Source organism: Corvus brachyrhynchos, unplaced genomic scaffold (assembly GCF_000691975.1).
Source record: "Corvus brachyrhynchos isolate BGI_N302 unplaced genomic scaffold, ASM69197v1 scaffold279, whole genome shotgun sequence".
Taxonomy (NCBI): domain Eukaryota; kingdom Metazoa; phylum Chordata; class Aves; order Passeriformes; family Corvidae; genus Corvus; species Corvus brachyrhynchos.
Window position 1 is genome coordinate 11,621,519 of NW_008246060.1, and position 20,207 is coordinate 11,641,725.

A 20,207-nucleotide genomic window follows, 5' to 3' on the forward strand; every position below is an offset into this window, starting at 1 on the left:
CTCTTTCCGAGGGAGAAGCCGTTCTTTCCAGTCAGGTAAGCAGGGAGCAGTGGGGTAACACCATTCCAAATAATCACATGTGAACTCTTTTGCCTATCTTGTACACTTGGTTATTGGTATTGTAGCTATTACTGCTTGCTTTCTTATCTCACTGCTGTTTCCAGTAAATTGTTCTTATCTCAGCCTGGGATCTTGACTTTTTGTGCCTTCAAGTTTCCTCTCCAGCCACAGGCAAGGGGAGGGGGCAAGTGAGCAGCACGTGGTTTGGGGAGTCCCAGCAGCAGCTGAGGAGTACCACTCCTGAACCACAAGAGAGCCCTAACCTCCTGTTGGAAGGTTTATGTGTTTTCAAAGGGCAAAGCCAGAGGTACAGGAAAGCCCAAGGTATAGCTAGAGATACAGGGAATATTTTTATTATGCACACACAATGATATATAGAAATTTCAATGACCTTCAGATTCCTAGACTATTTATTCAGGAGGAGAATGGAGAAGTACAATGTTTCACCCAGTCTAAAAGCATGGTCTCATGAGCCAGTACAACTACATCCTTTACTTTCATATAGTGTCACACTTTATTCTTGTCCTGAATGACTTTCCTACAGCAACATACACTGAATTTTAGGACAAGAACCAAAAGATGAAAGATGCTGCCAGAGAGAAAGGGAAAAGAGAACACAGCAAGATGCACAGCCTCAAGTACATCAGCTTGACTAGTGGGCTATACTGTAAGTATTTTTTCTTCTATTTTCACATGTGGGCTCCACTGGCTTCAAAAATCCTTGTTTTGCAAAATGCAAAGTGTTACAGCAGCTCCCATGCAACTCTGAATAATATGAGACAGGTTTTCAGACTGTAGAGAAGAATGTCACAATGTACAGAATGAGTCAGCTGCTGATTTGACATAGCCAAACATTTAAATAATATTTAAATAGGGGGAAAAAAGGTATGGGTGGATAGGAACACGTGATGGAGGGCACCATGCTACTGTAGCTGACACAGAACCTGTTCCTGTTTAACACTCAATGTAATGTCCACTCAGTATCTGAACACTACTTAATCCTTTAACCAAGACTTACAATGTCCAACTACAGTGTTTCCTGGGAAGACAGATGCTAAAAAAAATTACAGCACACTCTTGTCTTAGATAAACACGGTACTGAGGAGCAAGAGGAATTGCAATCTCTTTTTCCAGTAACCAGTGGCACCTTAAGAACAGAATTCAAGTAATAATCTTTTCCAGAGTACCACTGAAACCAGAACTTCTCTATTACTTGTATAGGTTGCTTCTTGGAATGGGTTTTGTGAGCTGATTTTAACTAATTAAGTAATTTTTATACAGATTTCAAACAGCTCTTTGAGCAGAACAGTCTCCTGAAGTTGTAGGTAAGTAGCTTGATACTACCTACTGCGTATTCTGTAGGTACTTCAATTACTTGAAGCTACACTTCAAAGACAGCTGCAGCATATGTTATTATACAGAAGTTTATTTGCATCCGCTATAAGTACAATTTTTGATAAAAACTTACGTGATCTGAAAAATTAAGTTACAGGAATTTTTTATCACCTTTTGACACGACACCAAAAGCACCTGCTATAATTTAGAAGTTATTGGACATTGGGCTGGAAGGCACATACTAAATCACTCGTTATCTATTTTCCCCAATTTGAAATAGAGTTCAAAACTGTCCTTAAACCTGTATCAAACTCTTATCTGACTTCATTCTCAGAAACTTTTAAAGAAATAAAAACCAAGAGAAACCTACAACATTCGTTGCTTTAATTTATTTTTCGGTCGTCCAATAGGTTTTGCATATCGTCTCCTTATTTGCGCAGCTTTCTCATGAAGCAGCTTTCTCCCTTTCTTCTTTGGTCTACAGACCTGGCAAATCCACATCCCTATATAAAGGAAAAACAGTTTAGTTGTACACAATTTATCTAATCTGTACTGCAGGTGTGTACCAAGATACATACCAAGTAGATACAAGGTCAGCAAATTATCTCTTGAACAGGACATAGGGAAGGGAAAGTGGACCAAAAAAAGTGATCCACCTCTACCCATACTCTGAAATTTTTAAAAGCAAAGTGCTCACGGAAAGGGGAAAACAAGAGGCAACTAGGATCACACAAAAGATTACGAGCAATTAGGTTCCTAGAAGAATTTCCGTTCTAGCTTGTCCCTCCTTATACCACCTAGATCTTTCTTCAGACACAATTAAGATGGGGTAAAAAATTTATATGTGTGTTACAAAGCCACTAGGGTAGGGCACGCTAAAGAATATTTCAGATCACACCTAGGTACATTTGTTTTAATACACAACTTGAATTTAGCATCCTTTTAGCATCAGATAGCCACGTCTAAACATTTATTGTAGATAAGGCTGCGGACTGGGAGGGGAAGAACTGAAGAAAGTCTTTAATGTAACTTTAAGATTAAATAGGGAAAGGCATAAAGATGTAAGAGCAAAGGTGAGAGGTGCCATAAATCAGAAATCTAGAGGTTAGAGAACCTGAAGACACATGCATTTTGTTTTGTTTGCCTGTTTTTCTGATTACTCTTACAAAAGGCCTGAAGAAGAGTCTCTCCTACATGTTCCAAGGACTTCTTTGTTGGTATATATACTCCAAGCATTTTAACAGCCCTTCTAAAATTTCACCTTCAATAAACTGGTCAACAACTCATTACACAGTGAATTCATCTGGTCAACTATATGCTGACCTTTATTATTTTCCTGAGAATAAAACTCCTCACATAATGACAAATAAAATTGGCTTTGATAGGAATGAAATCATACTGTTTATTGTTGGAAAGAAAAACCAAATTAGCATGCTCAAGAGGTTTTGGTCACTTCATACAAGACTGCAAATAAAAGTATTTTCATGGAAAGGGTTTTTAAGATCACCTTTTGGCATTCGGGATAGTGGCGGGTCACAGCACTCCATGTGGAACCCTCTATCACAGGAGTCGCAAAAAAGCATGTTATCCTGAGGGCGGCAGGGATGAGGGGGTGGAGAAAAGGAAGGAAAGAAGAAAGACTTAATATAGCATTGCTTGAAGTTGTACATCAATTATTTGCATTTGTGCACGTGCTAATTATAAAGCTACTGTAAACAAAGACAAGTCAGGAACACTCAACAAGTCCAACTTACTGCATTTTTGCCTTGGATCCTACACGCACTGCAAGTCTTGCATTCAATACACTGCCACCTCAAGGCCTTCACATTTGTTGTTAACTCAGGACAGAATTTCAAACATGATGGATGTCCTAAAAAACACCAAAACGTTATTGAGAGCTTGAGATTAAGACTGGTTAGATTAAGTTCAGCATGATGTAACCACCACCACCAGAACCCTGCAGGCACCAGCTGCTTTCGGAATTTTGCAACACATTATTTAACTCATCTCCTGCATACAAATACACAGAATAACTGTTGTGAAACCCATTCATGAAGACAGGTAGAAAACTGACTTCTACTGTAACTGACATCTCTGAGTGGTCTACATAAGGACCTAAAACTGAACTTCTATTTTCACCAGGTTATTTCCATAGCATATTAAACTGTTATTGGTTCTGAAAAAAGTGTATTTATAAACTTGTCCACATTCCCCATTTTGGCAGTGCAAAATAAACTGAGGAAATCTTTAGATAAAACCATATTAGCTATTTTTCTTACTATACTAAGTATCTACCAGAGAAACTGAACAGCCAAACTATATGCATTTTTCATTCCAACTTATTACTTAATTACACACAAAGAACAATTTCAGAGTAATAAAAAGGGAAAAAAAGCATCTGGCAATTGGCATAAGAAAGACATACTGCAATAGGTTTAAAATTGAAGGGGTGGGTGAGGAGGGGGGCCTGGGAGTAGTTGAACTACCATCTCCCACAAAACACAAAATTTCCTTAGCAGGACCATCCTCTTTTCACAGTAGCCTTGAAGGCCTACATGACTTTTCCAATTAACAGAAGATACCAGACAACTGAACACATCCAACACCTTAGGCAATACTGGCAGTGATTTTTTCATGTCTTCAACAACCTCAGAGTGTCCCCTTAATCCAGAAAAGATAAAAGCACTGCTAAATAGGAAGGGATAAACCTTCCCAGGGAAACACTTTTTTACAGTATTATACTTAGAGATTATCTATTAAGAACATCACAGAAGTTGTCAGAGAGATAAGAATCCCTGATGCCATGCTGCTGCACTTAGAGATGGCTGCAGTGACGTGGTCCGCATGAAAGGCGCTTTCTTCTCACTGTCAAGAGTTGGGATGAGTGCTTTCTTCTAGGTAATGCTGTAGTCACAGTGATTCAGACTTTCTCTATCGACTGTTTCTCAGTCCAGGACTGAGCTAAAACACCACAAACAAAAATACAGTCTAATCCATGAGCATTCGCTATGTTTGTCTTCTAGTGGACTGAGGCATGAATGGCAAAGACAACTGATAGAATGCAAAAGCCAATTGAATAAATGACAATTTCAGATTTTACTTCATTTTATTCTGTGTATTAAACCACTTCATTGTTAACCTTTGAAAGACAACTTGAATTGTGCATATTCTCAAAATAAAATGCAGAGATATAATCTATTAGTAAGGAGAAATCAATAATAAATTCAAAGAGTAGTTTCAGAAAGATATTGAAAAAGCATAACTCATTTGATTCTTAGCATACAGTTTAAGATATCCCAACATCCTTTGTGGTTAAAACTGAGTACGCACTTTCAAGAAAGTGACAAATATACTATAACTGCAGAGATTAGTTCAATGAGATACTGTTGCCCTCAATGAAACCCCCTAGAGATGCTGATATTAGTTATCAATATCTACATAAAGACTTATTTTATCAACTATGACTTAATAACTGTATTAACACGTTGAAGTGTAGTCATAAACCAATCACCTCCATGTAAATATATTTAATTCCAGTTACCTACCCTGCACAGAAGAGATTTATTTCAAGGACCAAGCTGCAGTTAAAATTGTTGATTTTAATTTTAAGTAAGTAACTGTGAAGTATAAACATAAGAAACATCCATTCTCACTGGCTGGTAAACACTGATTGAACAAATTAAGTGTAACTGTGCTACTTTATATCTCTTATCTACCAATGGAACATTTCTCATTCAAGCAATTACACAGCTTAATACATTTCTTTAGGCGCCAGATTTTATTATCAGACAAAAACCTCAATAAAAAAAATTCCACTGGTATTAAACACAAAGATTCTGCCTGCAATTCCAAATCCTTGAGCCACGAGTAACTAGAAGCTGGAAGGGTGCAAATGGGAACCATCACTATGTATTTGCCATGTTCCTTCACTATCTTTTCTAGGTATGCACTAGCAGAGACAGCCCAGAAATCTTTAGATTTCAAAATCCCATATAGTATTGTTCTTTAATAGCTGATAATACTTAAACTACTCATTTTAGACAAATTGACATAGTGCAAATGTAACAATAACATGTATAGGGTAATGCCTACCGGACATTAAGTGGTAACCAACAAGTTTCAATTTTAAAAGGAACTCTGTTTAACTACAGTCATAGCAGTTACACAGATTTTGTAGTTTAACAGATTTCTGTAGTCAGTTGAAGTTACTGTGTCCTTCACTGATTTTACAGCTATTTTCTTTTAATTTGAGAGCTGAAGGAAAGCATGTTTTGGGCTTCCAAATTTGCAGTATTTCAGCTCTAACTAATCTAAACTGAAATTAAAAACATACTATCTTCTCCATATCCAGGAGCTGATAAATCTCCAAGTGGTTTTCAGCACTAGTTTGAAGTATTTAAACTGGTAATTTCTCCTGGTTTCACCACATGACTTTCTTTTAAAAGTCAGCAACATCAACATTTTAATGTATCAAACAAGTTTACCAGATTACTGGAAATTTAGACCTTTGAAAGCTGGAAAATTTCACCAGGAATATATATATAGGCCTACTTTAAAATGAAACACCTTAAAATTCATTCAACAGTTAAGATTTGTTATACACTGACATGGCAGAAATAGGTGAGATCAACAAGTCAAAAGTGAAAGTCTCATTCCTTTGTGACTGAAGGCAATTTCTGTAACCCACCCACTTTTGTGTATTCCTCACAAAGTTGAGCCTTGTTTATTCATTAAGGATTTGATGAAACAACTAGTCTTTTAAAAGAACAAGCATTAGGTCAGTGACTACAATTAAACACAGTGCTAAATAAGTTATGCCAAGATCTCCCGTTATTTTTAACCTTAACACAAATGCTGGGAACTACTGTACAAGGTAATACAGAAAAAAAAACCCTCTCAACTTGTGTTTGATAATCTTTTAGGTAGAAAGCATTATTATTATTTTGGGAGACTTCAACTATGAGCAGAGATGGTCAGTGCACCTATCTTGGGGATGTACCAGTTTTTTCTACCTGCAATTTCTTAGCAGTTCATTTTATTCAACTAGCCCAATATCCTTACACAGACAGCACTAATTAAGACAATTTCTATAGTCCATTATTACTAAAGCATACCCTAAATCTCACTTAGAAAGCTATCTCTGCCCAGTTGTTTCCAAACATTTTCTGTTCTTCTTTCTCTTGACCTGAGTCCAATGTCTCTGTTGCTCTGCTCTCCAGCCTCCTCTACCCATCTTTGATCAGTAAGCCCTCTTGCCTCCTCAGGATAATACACAATTTGAGAGTACCCACAAGTGTTCTCCTTTTAGCTATTTTTCCCCCTTTAAAAAAGTATTTATTATAATTCTCCAGTCACTCAACTTTTTCCCTCCTCATTCTACAACTTCAAACCCTTATAAAAATCTGTCAGCAGCAGCCTTTAATTGCTTCTACACATCTTGTTTGTTTGGAAAAGTAGAAGTAGAGTTTGATTCCAGTTCTCAAGTGTATTGATTTTTTGAAATCAAGAGATAGGGAAAAAGCAGGAAAGAAAAAAAAAAAAACAAACCAACACAAAATCCAACCAAAACAAAGAGGAACTATGTCTGCTTCTGTAATGGGATTTGTTTTCTCACATCTGACATCCCTCATCTTACTTCTTGAGAAAATCCTCTGTGCCAACTGACATAGCAGCGCATTTCATTTCTACTACCCCAATACTTTATCCTCCCAAATACCACAAAAATGTGCAGTTGTCCAGCTCGTTTCTGCTTCAGAATGCAGAAACACTACCTGAAAAGACAAAAGCAACTTGACACAAAAAGTGAAAACAGACATGCCAGTAGTGGGCACTGCAATTTAATCTCTGATCAACTGAACAATTTGCTTGCTGTGCACAACATGCAATTTCTTTTCTATTTGTTAGACAGCAAGACCAGCTTTGAGATACACTGCAATGTGCAAAATTACAAATCCAATTACAATAAAACTCCACTTGAGTGAAGTTTTGTTATTTATAAATTGCACTGAAATTGGTTTTTATTTTAGTCAGGCATCAGTAGCTAAAGTTTAGCCATCCAGCAAACTGATTGGCAGTCTCAACATTTCATTCCTTATATCTAATACATCTGAGGAACTAATTAAAGATAATTTAGTCTTAATGAGGCAGAGAGAATATATCGGTGTTAATTCAAATAGAAGCTGATCCATGAAAGTCAAGACTTCCCGTTCTAAAGTGTCTTAAAACCCACCAGGGGATTATTACACAACAGAAGAGTAGCTGATATCTAAGCTCACCTGATTAATGTAAATTCTGTGCACCAGAGTCTAACCAAGCATAAACCCTATTAATTTTCCAAATATCAGAAAACAGATTTGAAAATAGAGGAAACCTATAAACCACTAAAGGAAGACAATTTAAAATTTATGGGGTTTGCTGTTGCATACCAGGTTAAAAAAGTAATTTTCTTGTTTCAGAGTGTAATAATTAGCTAAAATATACTAAAAAATACACTGGCTAAAATACAAAGTAACTATCAGGGTGACAGATTGAGAAGCAGACAATCAAAAACATATCCTGATTAACTGAAAACATGTTTTTATCCATACTGCTTTGTCTTTATTCAAGTACTTATGTATTCGTCCTGGGTACTGTCACAGCTACCTTCAGCATACCTACAAAATTATGATACTCATGGACTCCAGATTCACAGAATATCCGGAGCTGGAATGGACCCACGAGGACCATCGAGTCCAACTCCTGGGCCTGCACAGGGCATCCCCAAGAGTCACACCATGTGTCTGAGAGCATTGTCCAAATGCTTCTTGAGCTCTGTCAGGCTGGTGCTGTGACCACTCCCCTGGGGAGCTGTTCCAGTGCCCAACCACCCTCTGGGTGAAGAACCTTTTTCTAAACCTCTCCTGACACAAGTTCAGGCTGTTCCTTTGGGCTCCATCACCGGTCACCACAGAGAAGAGAAGCACCTGCATTAGGCACAGCCACAGAGTCTGCAAGAGCTGCTGCAACACATAGGAGCAAGGGACATGCAATCAGTAGCGTCATCATCTTGTGCCTGACAAGTAACAGGTTGCACAAATAATGTAGTATCTCACCTGAAACAGTATTCAAATTCCCTCTTGAGTAACAGAATAATTTTATTTAAAAATGAACTGGATACACAAGATATGCAGCAGCAAAGACTGCTACACAGTCTTTATTACTATGATTATTCCTCAGCTTCCGAAATGTTGCAAATCTGTGCAAGCAAAACTCTTGATCATCATTTGATGTCACAATGCAAAACTGGGTTTTCAGAGCCAACAGAGATCCCAAACAATAACTGAATTCTTGTATTGTACAAGTGTGGTTTCACCCTCTCAATTTACTCAGCAGATCTATACTTTGACATGAAGACGAATTCATGTCGAAGTATTCATGAATACCTCTCATTGGTAATTATCCTAATTATACAGATGACAAAATTCTAGTTTAAAAAAAAACCAAACCAACAAACAAAACTAAGAAAAACAACAACAAACTCTTCCACCCCCCTGATTTCAATTCTCGATCTACCTTTATTTAAAAAGAGGGTAAGGTTCACAAGTTCAAAATATTTTTTAAAAGACATATTAAAATATAAATATTTCTAGTATTTGTAAATTCAGCCAACTTACCACTGCTGCCACAATCTGCACAAGACAAGAGCTCTTCTGGTTTTTTTTCACGATTCGATTCTTTTGTTCCCAAGCAAAAGCTACATATTGGGATGGGATCAGCTCGTGGCTAGATTTAAAAACAAACAGACAGTTAGCTAACCAAAAAAAAAACCAAAACTCATCAGCCTCCATGGCTTTTACCTGACATTTTGTTGTACTACATATTAATCGCCAAGGCAAACATCCACTTTGCTAGCTTTGTTACAAAGTTTTTATCTTAACATATTTCACAAACTTTAAATTGGCCCATAATGAGCACCCTACGTATTAATCCATGCAAACATCTCCAATACAAGACTAGTGTTAACAAAACAAGGAAAAATTAGAACCTGGGACACTACTGCACACACAGTTGCAACTCCAGAACACAATCACTTGTTCTTCAAATGTAATAGTGCTCAAAGATCAAGATGTAAACTAGTCTTTATTACAGATTACTATAGTTCCTTTACACAAGAAAACAAACTTACCAAAAACTCTCAAATTCATGACATATTTTATTACTTGGAAATCTAATGCAACTCATACCTCCCTCTGAAACTACCATGTTAGGGTAAAAGCACTAGATTTAACAGATCAAGAGTTATCCATTCCAGTCTGATGAGTCCCAACAGCTTTGATACCCAACCATAATAAAAACCATGCAAATCTTCCAATGTCAGAGATTTAATATCTATTATATAGTTTCTGCATTACATTTTAGATCTTTAATGAAAATACTAACCTGCAACATCCAAAATATTAATGCATTAATGACTACATGGAAGTGTCTGTAAATGGGTCTGTAATAAATAAAATGATATGCAACTGTTTCTCCCAAATGGGATACTCAAATAATGGAGTACCTTCTCAGACTGGCTTCTAGCAGAGAGTATCACAATAACTGAGATTAAAATGGTATCTTTCGCAAATTCATAGTTTCCAGATTCAGGTAGGCAATGCTGTTAGCTTAATATATCACAGTAATCATTTATTGGCTTTACCTTCATTTTACATTTCCTCTTTATGCTACAATACTTTGAAAGCTGGCAGGCTATCTTCACTTGACCTATAAATCTGTATTCCATTACAGACCTGGGAAGTGGGGAATGCTTGTTTTTAAGAGTATTCTCGTGAAGGAATCAGTTCCATGGTGATGTGCCCTTATATCTCAGCACAATACAACACAGACATATCGAAACTACTTTTACGTTATTAAGCTTTATGATCATTTTAAGTCAAGCAGCATGAAGAATACTGACAGCAGGAAGGTAAGTTTGTCCTAGCCATAGAAGAGGAGCACACATATAAACATACTTTTATCTAAACATACCCTGAGGCACCATACTTTTTCTGAAAACTTAGTCCTCAGAAGGTCTGCTCACTGTTCAACTCTTCACAATCCAATTACTGAAATACTGACATATTTTTATACCCCAAAGAATATACATAAAAGATAAACAGAGCTGAAGACTGTTCATAAGGAGATGTGTGTTCTCTTCCATGATCTACAAAAGGGAACTGCTATTACTTTCTTGTAACTAATAGGAACAAGTCTTCTTGTAACTAACAGGAACAAGTCATCTGCAGTCTTTTGTCTCACTATGGTCTCCATTATGGATTATATGGTTAACTGAAATATGAAATTGCTACTTGGACATAAAGCTTGGACAGACAGCTTTCAGTAATGGTCATGGCTCAAAAAAAAAGCACTATTGGTATTGTCAGTTTTAGCAGGATGACACTGAATGAGATCAGTAATTCTAAAGGTGGGAAGGGATATACAAATTACTTGCAGAATTTTTCACTTGTTAAAAACATTGTATATATAAATAAAATAAAAGTATTTAGTTACTATTCTTGCCAGTCAGATACCATAATTCAACAGATCTTTCCCATCATTTTCCTTTTATCAGCTAAGCCACTGGAGTAAAATGGTATTTACAAAAAAACCAAAATACATAAACTATGCCAATAATCATCAGCAGAAAAAGGGTCCAGAGCTATTCAAACAGAATTTGCAGCATTGTCTGGACATTTCTTAACTGCTACTTAAAGTTTAATACAGATAATTTTAAAAGAAAGATTATTCTTTCAGTGGAATCCAGTAAAAATCTCCTCTTGGCAACCATACCATTCTCCTTCTCTTCGATATAACAGTGCTTTAGCCATTTCAAAAAGGCTTGCTCTGATAAATAATTTACAAAGCTTCACACATCATTCAAATCCAGGTCCACAATCTCATCTATCTTTCCAAGATATTTTTTTTTTGCTCTAGGAAAAGACATGGCCATTAGCCAACATTCATTTACTTCCCTATTTCAAACATGCCCCCCCCCCCTTTTTTTTTTACTGAAGGTAAAATAAAGGACAAAGGTTGTTGGCAGTTCAGGGCTACAAAGATTGATGTTCCCATACCAAAACTAATCACGAAGAGCTCGCAAACCCTATCACTTCATATACAAGTTTCCAGGAAACTTACAGGCTCCAGCATATACTTCGAAGACATTTACATTAATAACTGTATTACAAGGTCTGATCTCTCAACTACTGAAACTTAAGAATACACACACACTCTTGTCAGCACAGTAAACAAGACATTGTTTCAATTTGCTTTAGCTTGCACAGGGGAAGCAAACCTGAATTCATACTGGCAGCATTGGTTCTGGCTCACAACTGTCTCAATTAGCAGAAACTGAGGGGGTTTGGGGTTAATTGGGGGTGGGTAGGGGGGGCGCTGGTGGGTATTTTTAGCTGGTTCTTTTTTACAGTAGCAGAATGTAGTCCAAACAGCAATGCACTTCCTACCTTAATCAAAGAGAACTGTAAGAAAAATTAATCTCTTTTTCTAATCAGTAGTTTAATCTTCTAAAATATAGCCATCACATATCATTATCTTTTGAAAAACAATGATTAGTCTTCAGGAAGGTTAATTCCATTCCATCTCTTACAGGAAGGAGTACAGGCAGTTATTCAACACTACAGATGAACCAGTAATATTTTTGTGTTAATATTTAATATTAACATTTGCATTACAAAAACTTTAGGAGTATGGTGTCTGCTCTCACACAAGGGAGGCCTGAATAACACTTACCCAGTAACATACTATTGCTTCAACACAACTAATAGGCTGAGAAGAATTGTTCATCCCTTTAATTTTGCGAACAAGGTAAATGACAACTTGCAAAACAGTTTAGTCTGCTAGGTTACTAGAAATTGAACATTCAAATTTAAAAGACTGCCTTGTGTAATAACTGTATTCCCAATTGCAGTAAGAGCAAATTTACAGAAAACTCACCCCTTATGCCAACATGCATTCAGAAATTGAAGCTTCACAAAGAGCAGTCAGGCAATTGGATTTAAAAAAAACCCCATATATACACACACCATGGAACAATAACAGACCATCAACTCAGCACCTGTAAACAGGTTGGGTTTTTATTTTACTTTCCAAGCAGAAATTGAACCGTAGTTATTTAAGCATCACACATCCAACTGCCATAGTCAATCAATCCCTTAAAACATCATACATACAACCACTGCAGTCCATCAATCCTCTAAAGAGTGTAAAAACCACATACTGTATGACAATATGGTACCACCAAAACACACCACCAAAATCTAATTTCACAACATTTATCATTTTAAAATTACTCTAAACAATAATGGATTGTGATTATTCTAACACTTGAAACAGTTTTCACTAAAAATTACATGAATGTGTGTACACTAAATTTTGTTTATAGCTTCATTATTTCAGTCACTAAAGAACACAAGAAAAAAACCCACATTTAATAAAAGTTTGTGCTATGGATAAAGACTAAAAATAAAAAATATTGGTTTAGTGCCTTCAGTAAGTGTTTTGTAATTGATCCATCTGAAAAAAACCACCCCAAAGCCACCAAAAAATCCCAAAGCATTTTTACTATTTGACATAGTTCACATGTTGTGAAACAATAAGGACCCACTATCCTATATGCTCACAGTCTTTACATACTCTGCATTCTGACCGGTCCATGAAAAATAAAGAATCATAGAATGGTTTGGGTTAGAAAGGACAAAAATCTAATTCCAACTGCCCTGCCATAGGCAAAACCACCTTTCATATCATCACTACTTTAGAAATAACATAGTGCTAGCATTAGTTAAACTAGTGCAGTTTCAGTGTTTAAGCAAAGACTTAGAAGTCATTTATGCAACTGGTAAATTATTTTGTTTACTTTCATGACTCACAGCTATCTATTCTGAGAAACTAACAAGCTTTGCCAAAATTTTGCACAAAATCAATCCTTGGTAAAAATTCAGCTGGACTTCTGTTACCTTATGCCAGAATGTGTCTCAGAACTACGGCCCAAAATAACAATTTTTTTCCTATGTGTTTTCTGTGCTTGTAGAATTTATATGCTTATTTGATTGTATTTATAGTTACCATGAAATTCTTAAGGCATTTAGCATGTTTTAACATCCCACCACCAAAGTAGTCACATTAGGTCCTAAAAAGTTTTATTTTACTTTATTTTTGAGCATGCAAAGTTACCCAAAACTACAAATCCCACTCAGAGCAAAAGGATTCCTATTTGCATTGCTATAGCACTCTGAGGTTTTAAACAGATTGTCTGAAAACTGTTAGGCATTAGCTGTGTACACACAATTACGGTCTTAAGTGCTATCTCATTAAGTGTTATACAGACATTAAAAGAAATTAAAAGTTTTGCACACAGTCCCAAGAAACTTGACTAGTAAACCAAAAGCCTCAACTGTTCACATTTGCAACTGCCTGTCCATGCCTTTTCAGAACCACCTCAACATCATCTGACAACCTGCTGGAAAACACATCCTTATGAATGATACTTGAACATTAGATCTCTGTTATCCTACCAACAGAAACAGCACACATAAGTAATTACGGGGTTAACAGGATAGAGAGGCAAATTTTACTGAAAATGAAGCTGCCATAACCTTCAATACAGATCCACTGTCCTGGTCTCAGCCTATTTACAGCCTTAGGAAGGACAGAAGCAGCAAGCTGGCTTTCTCAGAATACCTACATTTTCACAAAGTACCTTCAAGGACTATCTGCACTCCTTTTTTTCCTTTTTTTCTTTTTTTTTTCTTTTTACCATGGTTTGAAAAAAAGAAGTCTTTGAACAAGAAATACTGCCAATAGCATCTCTAAATACTGGTTTTAAAAATATTAATATTGAAAAGTAAAAGCTTTATCAGCAACAGGTACTGATTTCTGTCTCAGCTACTGAAGCAGCTGCTCTTGGTCACAGGCAAGACAGTTCTGTGAGTACTTTCAGCCGCAATCCCGTTCCTGCATCCATTCTGTGTGTGTAAAAAACAGTTTACTTTCCACATCTGGGAAAAAAAATCATCATGTTTCAGGAACTAGTTACCATAAGTTAAACTAAACTCTGAATTTTTAAAACAACTTGGTAACTATCCAGTAGCTCCCATGTTAGACCTACAGGCCCACAAAGCATGGTAAACAGTACACACTAACTCAAATGATGGCAAACACATCCTGACAGGCAGAAGTGTGGAAACATTACACCTGCTACAAACCTTAATGTAGCAGCTACGCGCTCAAAGACCACAAAGCAAAAACCAGCACAAGGACAATTCCAAAAAGAGAGGACTGACCAGGGTATGAACTTCCTTTATTGCATCTTTAAATCAATTAACTGCATAAATGGTGTGTATTGAAGAAAAGCTACACTGAAACTTCTCCTCTTCCCCCCAAAGATTACCATCACTGCTAGAATGCAGGTTTGTGTGCCTTTTTTTTGGTATAAAACTCACTTCCTTACTACACAGTGGCTTTGTGGCTTTCTCTGCTCACATCTCCCTCCTGTACTTTGAAAGGTATGTCTCTATAGGCATTGTGATATACAAGGTAACCATCAGAGATACCCAGAATTATGCAAAAAGAGTAAATTAAAAACCCTTCATGTCCTCCTGGATTCACACACCCCAAAGCCATCTAACTGCAACAGTAATACTAGATTAGACTTAATTAGCTGCACATAAGCCAACCTGCATTCATGTTTTGTTTGTAGTTTATATCCACTGAAAATTTTAAAATTCCCTTTTCCATTGAAAAACCACCACCCAAAGCAAGCACAGAAGACATCTAGAGAAAGGTGCAAAGCAGCAGTTCAAAAATACAGCTAAGTCTCCCAGTCCTCTGGAGGCTCAGCTTTCATTTTCAACAGAATGAATATAAAGCCTCTTCACTTACAGAAGGGAGGCTTTCCAACTATAGTCCAAATTCAATAGACACACACAGGACTACTGAAGTCAATCTAAAAACAAGGCTTGCATAAGCATAGGCCCTGCTACTGTTTCTGTCAAGAAGCTCTGATACTTACTTATTTAAATTGTATCCCTTCTGTGATCCTGTGTTAACTTTTATGTGCCAGGTATAACCCCAGCTGGCAACGAAGCTCCATACAGCTCATTACCCCCACATAGGGACGGGGAAGAGAACCAGAAGAGTAAAAACCCATGGGCTGAGATAAACACAGTTTAACAGCCAAAGCAAAAGCCACATACACAAGCAAAGCATACCAAGGAATTCATGCACCACTGCCCACGGGCAGGCAGGTGTTCAGCCATCGCCAGGAGAGCAGGGACCCTTCACATGGAATGGTTACTTGGGAAGACAAACACCATCGCCCAGTGCTGGTGTACCCCACTGCCTTCTTCTCACTTCCACTTTATACACTGAGCATAATGGTATGGAACATCCCTTTGGTCAGCTGGGATCAGCTGTCCTGCCTAGATAACCTCCAAGATTCTTGCACACCTCCAACCTCCTCACTGGTGGGGATGTGAGAGAAGCAGAAGATGCCTTGACTCCGTGTAAGCACTGCTCAGTAATAACCAACACTACCCCTACATTTCCAACACCATTTCTAGCACAAACCCAAAATATTATCCTACAATAGCTACTATAAGGAAAATAAAACTCCACCCTAGTCAATAGCAGCACACTGTGGTAGCACTACAGAAGAAAGCAAGCTTTTCCCTCATGAATGGGAAGGAATTTGTTCTTTAATTTGTAGGTTTCCTGCTTTGGTCCTGCAACTGGGACCAAACAATTTAAAAATGTATTCACCTTTCCATTGTAATAGTAAGAGTGTTTTTAAATAATAAAAACTTCTGTAGCCAAGGCTATTAATATAACTGGGCTATAAAGAAGGAAATCCTCAAGTTGCCTCTTAGGCATTCTCCACTGGGAGATTAGAGCCCAGCTACAGAACCTGCCACTATCAGGTACTTTTGCTTATCAGGTTATCAATGGCTCAAGCTGAAAATACATCCAATATATACTGCAGTTTTCTATTTACATCTTCCTGTAATTCTGATGAGCATCACCTACATTTGCAAACATAACCTTGGGCCAAGCAGTCTTCAGACTTCCTGAAATTCTATCTTCAATGGTTTTGAAGTGAAAAGACCAAGGGAAAAAAGTTATTTTAACACTTTTCAGCTATGTTATTAATACCTGTTGGCAGTATAGTTCCTTCAGGAATACACATCTAAGTTGTCTCTATCAAATAGATGAAACTGAACAGGCCATGCAACACCGGTACTGCATGTAGGCAATTCCACATTTAACTACAATTGGGTTTGACCCCTTCTTTCACCTTCTGCAAGGTACCCTCAGGAAATAATTCAAAACACATTTCTAAGTTAGACTTTATATAAAGATAACTCAGTTCCATTTTCTTGACACCTAAGACATAGAAAACTTTTGTCTTCAGACTCATCTGAAATGGTATTCAATAACATTTAAATTTTAAGGGGCTCCACAATTTTTTAATTCCAAACTTCATCCTTTCCGCTCCCTTACTTGCCTACTTTGAGACCACCAACTGGCTAAAAATCTAAACATCTTAATATCCAGTTTCTGGCTAAAAGACTTCTTTTGTTTGTATGCTTGTGTTTGTTAAATTACACTCTTCAAAACAAAACAACCTCAAGCGCACCAACAACAGGCTTGCTTTTCTTCATTCCCTCTCCAAGTAGTCCATTGACTCTCACAGACCAAAGTGAAATCACTACTGCAAATCCAACCAAGCAGATTATCCATAAATTGTGTTACTGCTTACATACCTATCACCAGTCAAAGAATGCCACAACTTCCAAGTAACACTTTTTCATTTCATGTAGGTTAAATTTTTCTTTTCTAAAGTAATGAGTTTTTGCTCTTCCCAATTCCCTCAAAACTCAATTCTTTAAATCCATCTAGATGTCTTAAGAGCATCACACATTTGTTACTTGTCATGCACTCTTTACAATAAAAATGATGTCCTACAAGTCTCATCTTCAAGTACACTACTAGGTATTCATTCAGAGGTAAAGTGCCTTATGTATCTAGCTTTCTACAATCCTTCTCATCCCTTGCTAATTTCCATAATGTCCTCTTTATCTCAGTTTGTTCATATGCTTAGGAGACTTCCAAACATAGCGTCCACTGGTTTTTGTCACATGTATATACAGTTGTTCAAATGGGATTGCATTTTCCAACTCCAAATTTGATCTTTTACTGCACTGCAACTAGAATGAAGCAGGTGACACATGTAACCACAAGGTAAGCAGTGGTGCAATTCACAGCCCATGATCCCATGAGCATGTCAACTTTTACATTCTTTGGGAAAAGTTTTTTTTTTTTAAGCAGATTAAATAGACTTCAGTATGAAAAGCACATGCTTCATTGCTATGATATTATGTTTACTCAGATGTTTGTATATATGCATATTTTTATCCATAACTTATTACCAAAGTCATCCTACATAAATGCGTATAATGTTTGCAGCATGGCACAGGATAATTATTAGTTGTCTTGATGCTAATTGCTCAGGGAAAATGTTTAATTGCATATTAAATTGATCATATGCATATTTTATCTAGTTTACTCTTTGGGGCAAATTTACTGTCAGCACAATCTAGATTTGAATAGCAGTATACTAAATACAGAAGCAGGGCTTTTTGAAACTGGGCTAGTGTTTGAAATGCAATTCTAAATAAAACAAGCAGGGCCCTGTTCTACTCCAAGATGAAGTAGGTGAATTTCCGCACAAAGTCAAGCCACATCCTGCCTAGTTGCCTCATGTAGGGTAAAATATAAAGCAAGGGAAAAATATTAGGACCAAAGCAAAATTATTATGGCCACAAATTCCAGAACCTGATATGGGATTACAAGACAACTATTTCTTTGGATTTCTTCCACTGATATGATTAGGAAATAGAAGCTTTAAATAGAGAGCACTTACATTTTGTTTTTGTTGTGTACATTTTGGGTTTTGTTTAAAAAAGTATTTAGTGTTAACTCATGCATATAACTTGACATCCTTTCTGCTCAATTATTTCAAGAGCAAATTCAGTATAAATTATATCACTGTAAATAACACAGCCACTTCTCTTACCAAGGCCCAAGTAGTAGAAAAATGACTTGGCTAAGCTCAAATTCCTACAGGCAACAAGTGGCAGCAGCTTGGCCATTGACTTTTTGTTTTTAGTCACTGGTAGTAAAAAACACCAGCACTAAGATGCTTCTCTGTCAGGTGAGCTACAGAGTAATACAAGTAATGAAAATCTACTTATTTATCTATCTATTAATTTAAAAATGAAGTAATTCCTGGTCTCCTTCCTGAAGCAAGAGAATGCTGGACAAACAGCTGATTAAATGCTAACAGCTCCATTTTTTTTTCCCCTGACAGGAACTGAACTTTATTCTTGAGAAGAAAAGCAGTTTATTCAACAGCCAAGATACTGAAATCACTCGCAGGCATTTACCTTTACAAGCCATTGCTCAAGACACAAAGCCACTGAAAATCTGCCAGCTCAGTAAAGTACATACAGTGCATTTTATACAAGACTTGGGAGAGTAGCAGTTTTTTGCTTGATCTTGTTCTGAAATCCATGGCAGAGAATAATAAAGGTGAATAGGCACAGTAGCCCTATACCCCAAGGAGTTACCCCAGAGGCTGGCACTTCCAACAAATGAAACAGATTGCTTTGTCAGTCTCTGCTTCTTTGTATGTATACATCATGTTCAATAGTGACATACTGTCAAGAAATTATAATGCCCCAAATCAAAAAGCAATTTCATAATTAAAAACCCAGATCACTGTAGGTCATTTTACAAATAAAGTAAAATAATCTCCCTTAGAATATAATAAAGCACTGCCAGCTAGCCATGTGATGTAAACCAGAGCTCGAACAGCTCAGAACAAAGCCAGTAAACATTTCACAGAAGACCAGTTTTTCTTAGAAAGGCTTTCAAGTAGGCCTATTATATAAAATTAAATGAAAGTCTCTTGAAGGAAAGAGGCTTAAAATTTGCCTTAAGTATTACATTTAAGCTGGGGGACCAGGGGAGAAAAGGGGAATAAAAAAAAAAAATTATTGCAGCAACTTCTATTGCGTGGCTTTTAGAAACAAATCCAGTGAGGCTCTCAAGCATTGGTCTCAATTTATTTTCCACACTATTTCCAAGTATTAAAGTCTATGAAGCTCATGAGGCCATTCTCTGTCCTACCAATGATATTAAATTGCCATGCTACTCAAGGAAAACATATGAATTCTAGCATCAGCATTTGTGCAAAAGGACACAAAAAAGGACAGGAGAAGGGTCATAACAAAGTTCATTAAGTCAATAGCTTGTTGACTGTAATTTTGTGAGGGATTTTTCAACAGTGCTTCAAAGGTAGTTATGCTCTGCTTCAAAAGCAGCAACTGTACTGCTGATAGCCAACAGAAGGTGATAAGCAACTGCAACAAAAAGGTAAAACCAAAGGAAAGAGAGAATTAAGAAATCATCACTTAGCAAATCCATCTAACAGCACTCTTGGACCATACCCAAGTCTGAAATTGAAGTCTTCTAGAATCAACTCCTTTCAGCTCTGACAGGAAGCAGTCCCTGTTTGCTTCCATCCAGTAAAAGAGGTAACCAGTGAAATAACCTGTACCTACAGCATCACCCACAGTTAAGGGCCCTGGCCATTAAAATAAAACTCTCACTAGTAATACTCAAACTACAATTTTTTGTGCAGTGGAACTGCAAAAACACTTTTTGATCTAATTCCATCTGAGTGTGGAACATGGTTGGCACAAGACACAGTGATA

At 36.9% G+C, this 20,207-nt stretch overlaps 1 protein-coding gene across 1 annotated transcript in view; it reads right to left on the minus strand.

Annotated features, from left to right (window-relative positions):
- The window catches only part of KAT6B (lysine acetyltransferase 6B), a 110,943-nt gene that overhangs the window by 48,888 nt on the left and 41,848 nt on the right, over positions 1–20,207 (minus strand). Inside the window, 4 exon segments of the mRNA XM_017746330.1 lie at positions 1,766–1,898; positions 2,903–2,984; positions 3,150–3,265; positions 9,048–9,156. Coding sequence (XP_017601819.1) covers positions 1,766–1,898; positions 2,903–2,984; positions 3,150–3,265; positions 9,048–9,156 — 440 coding nt within the window.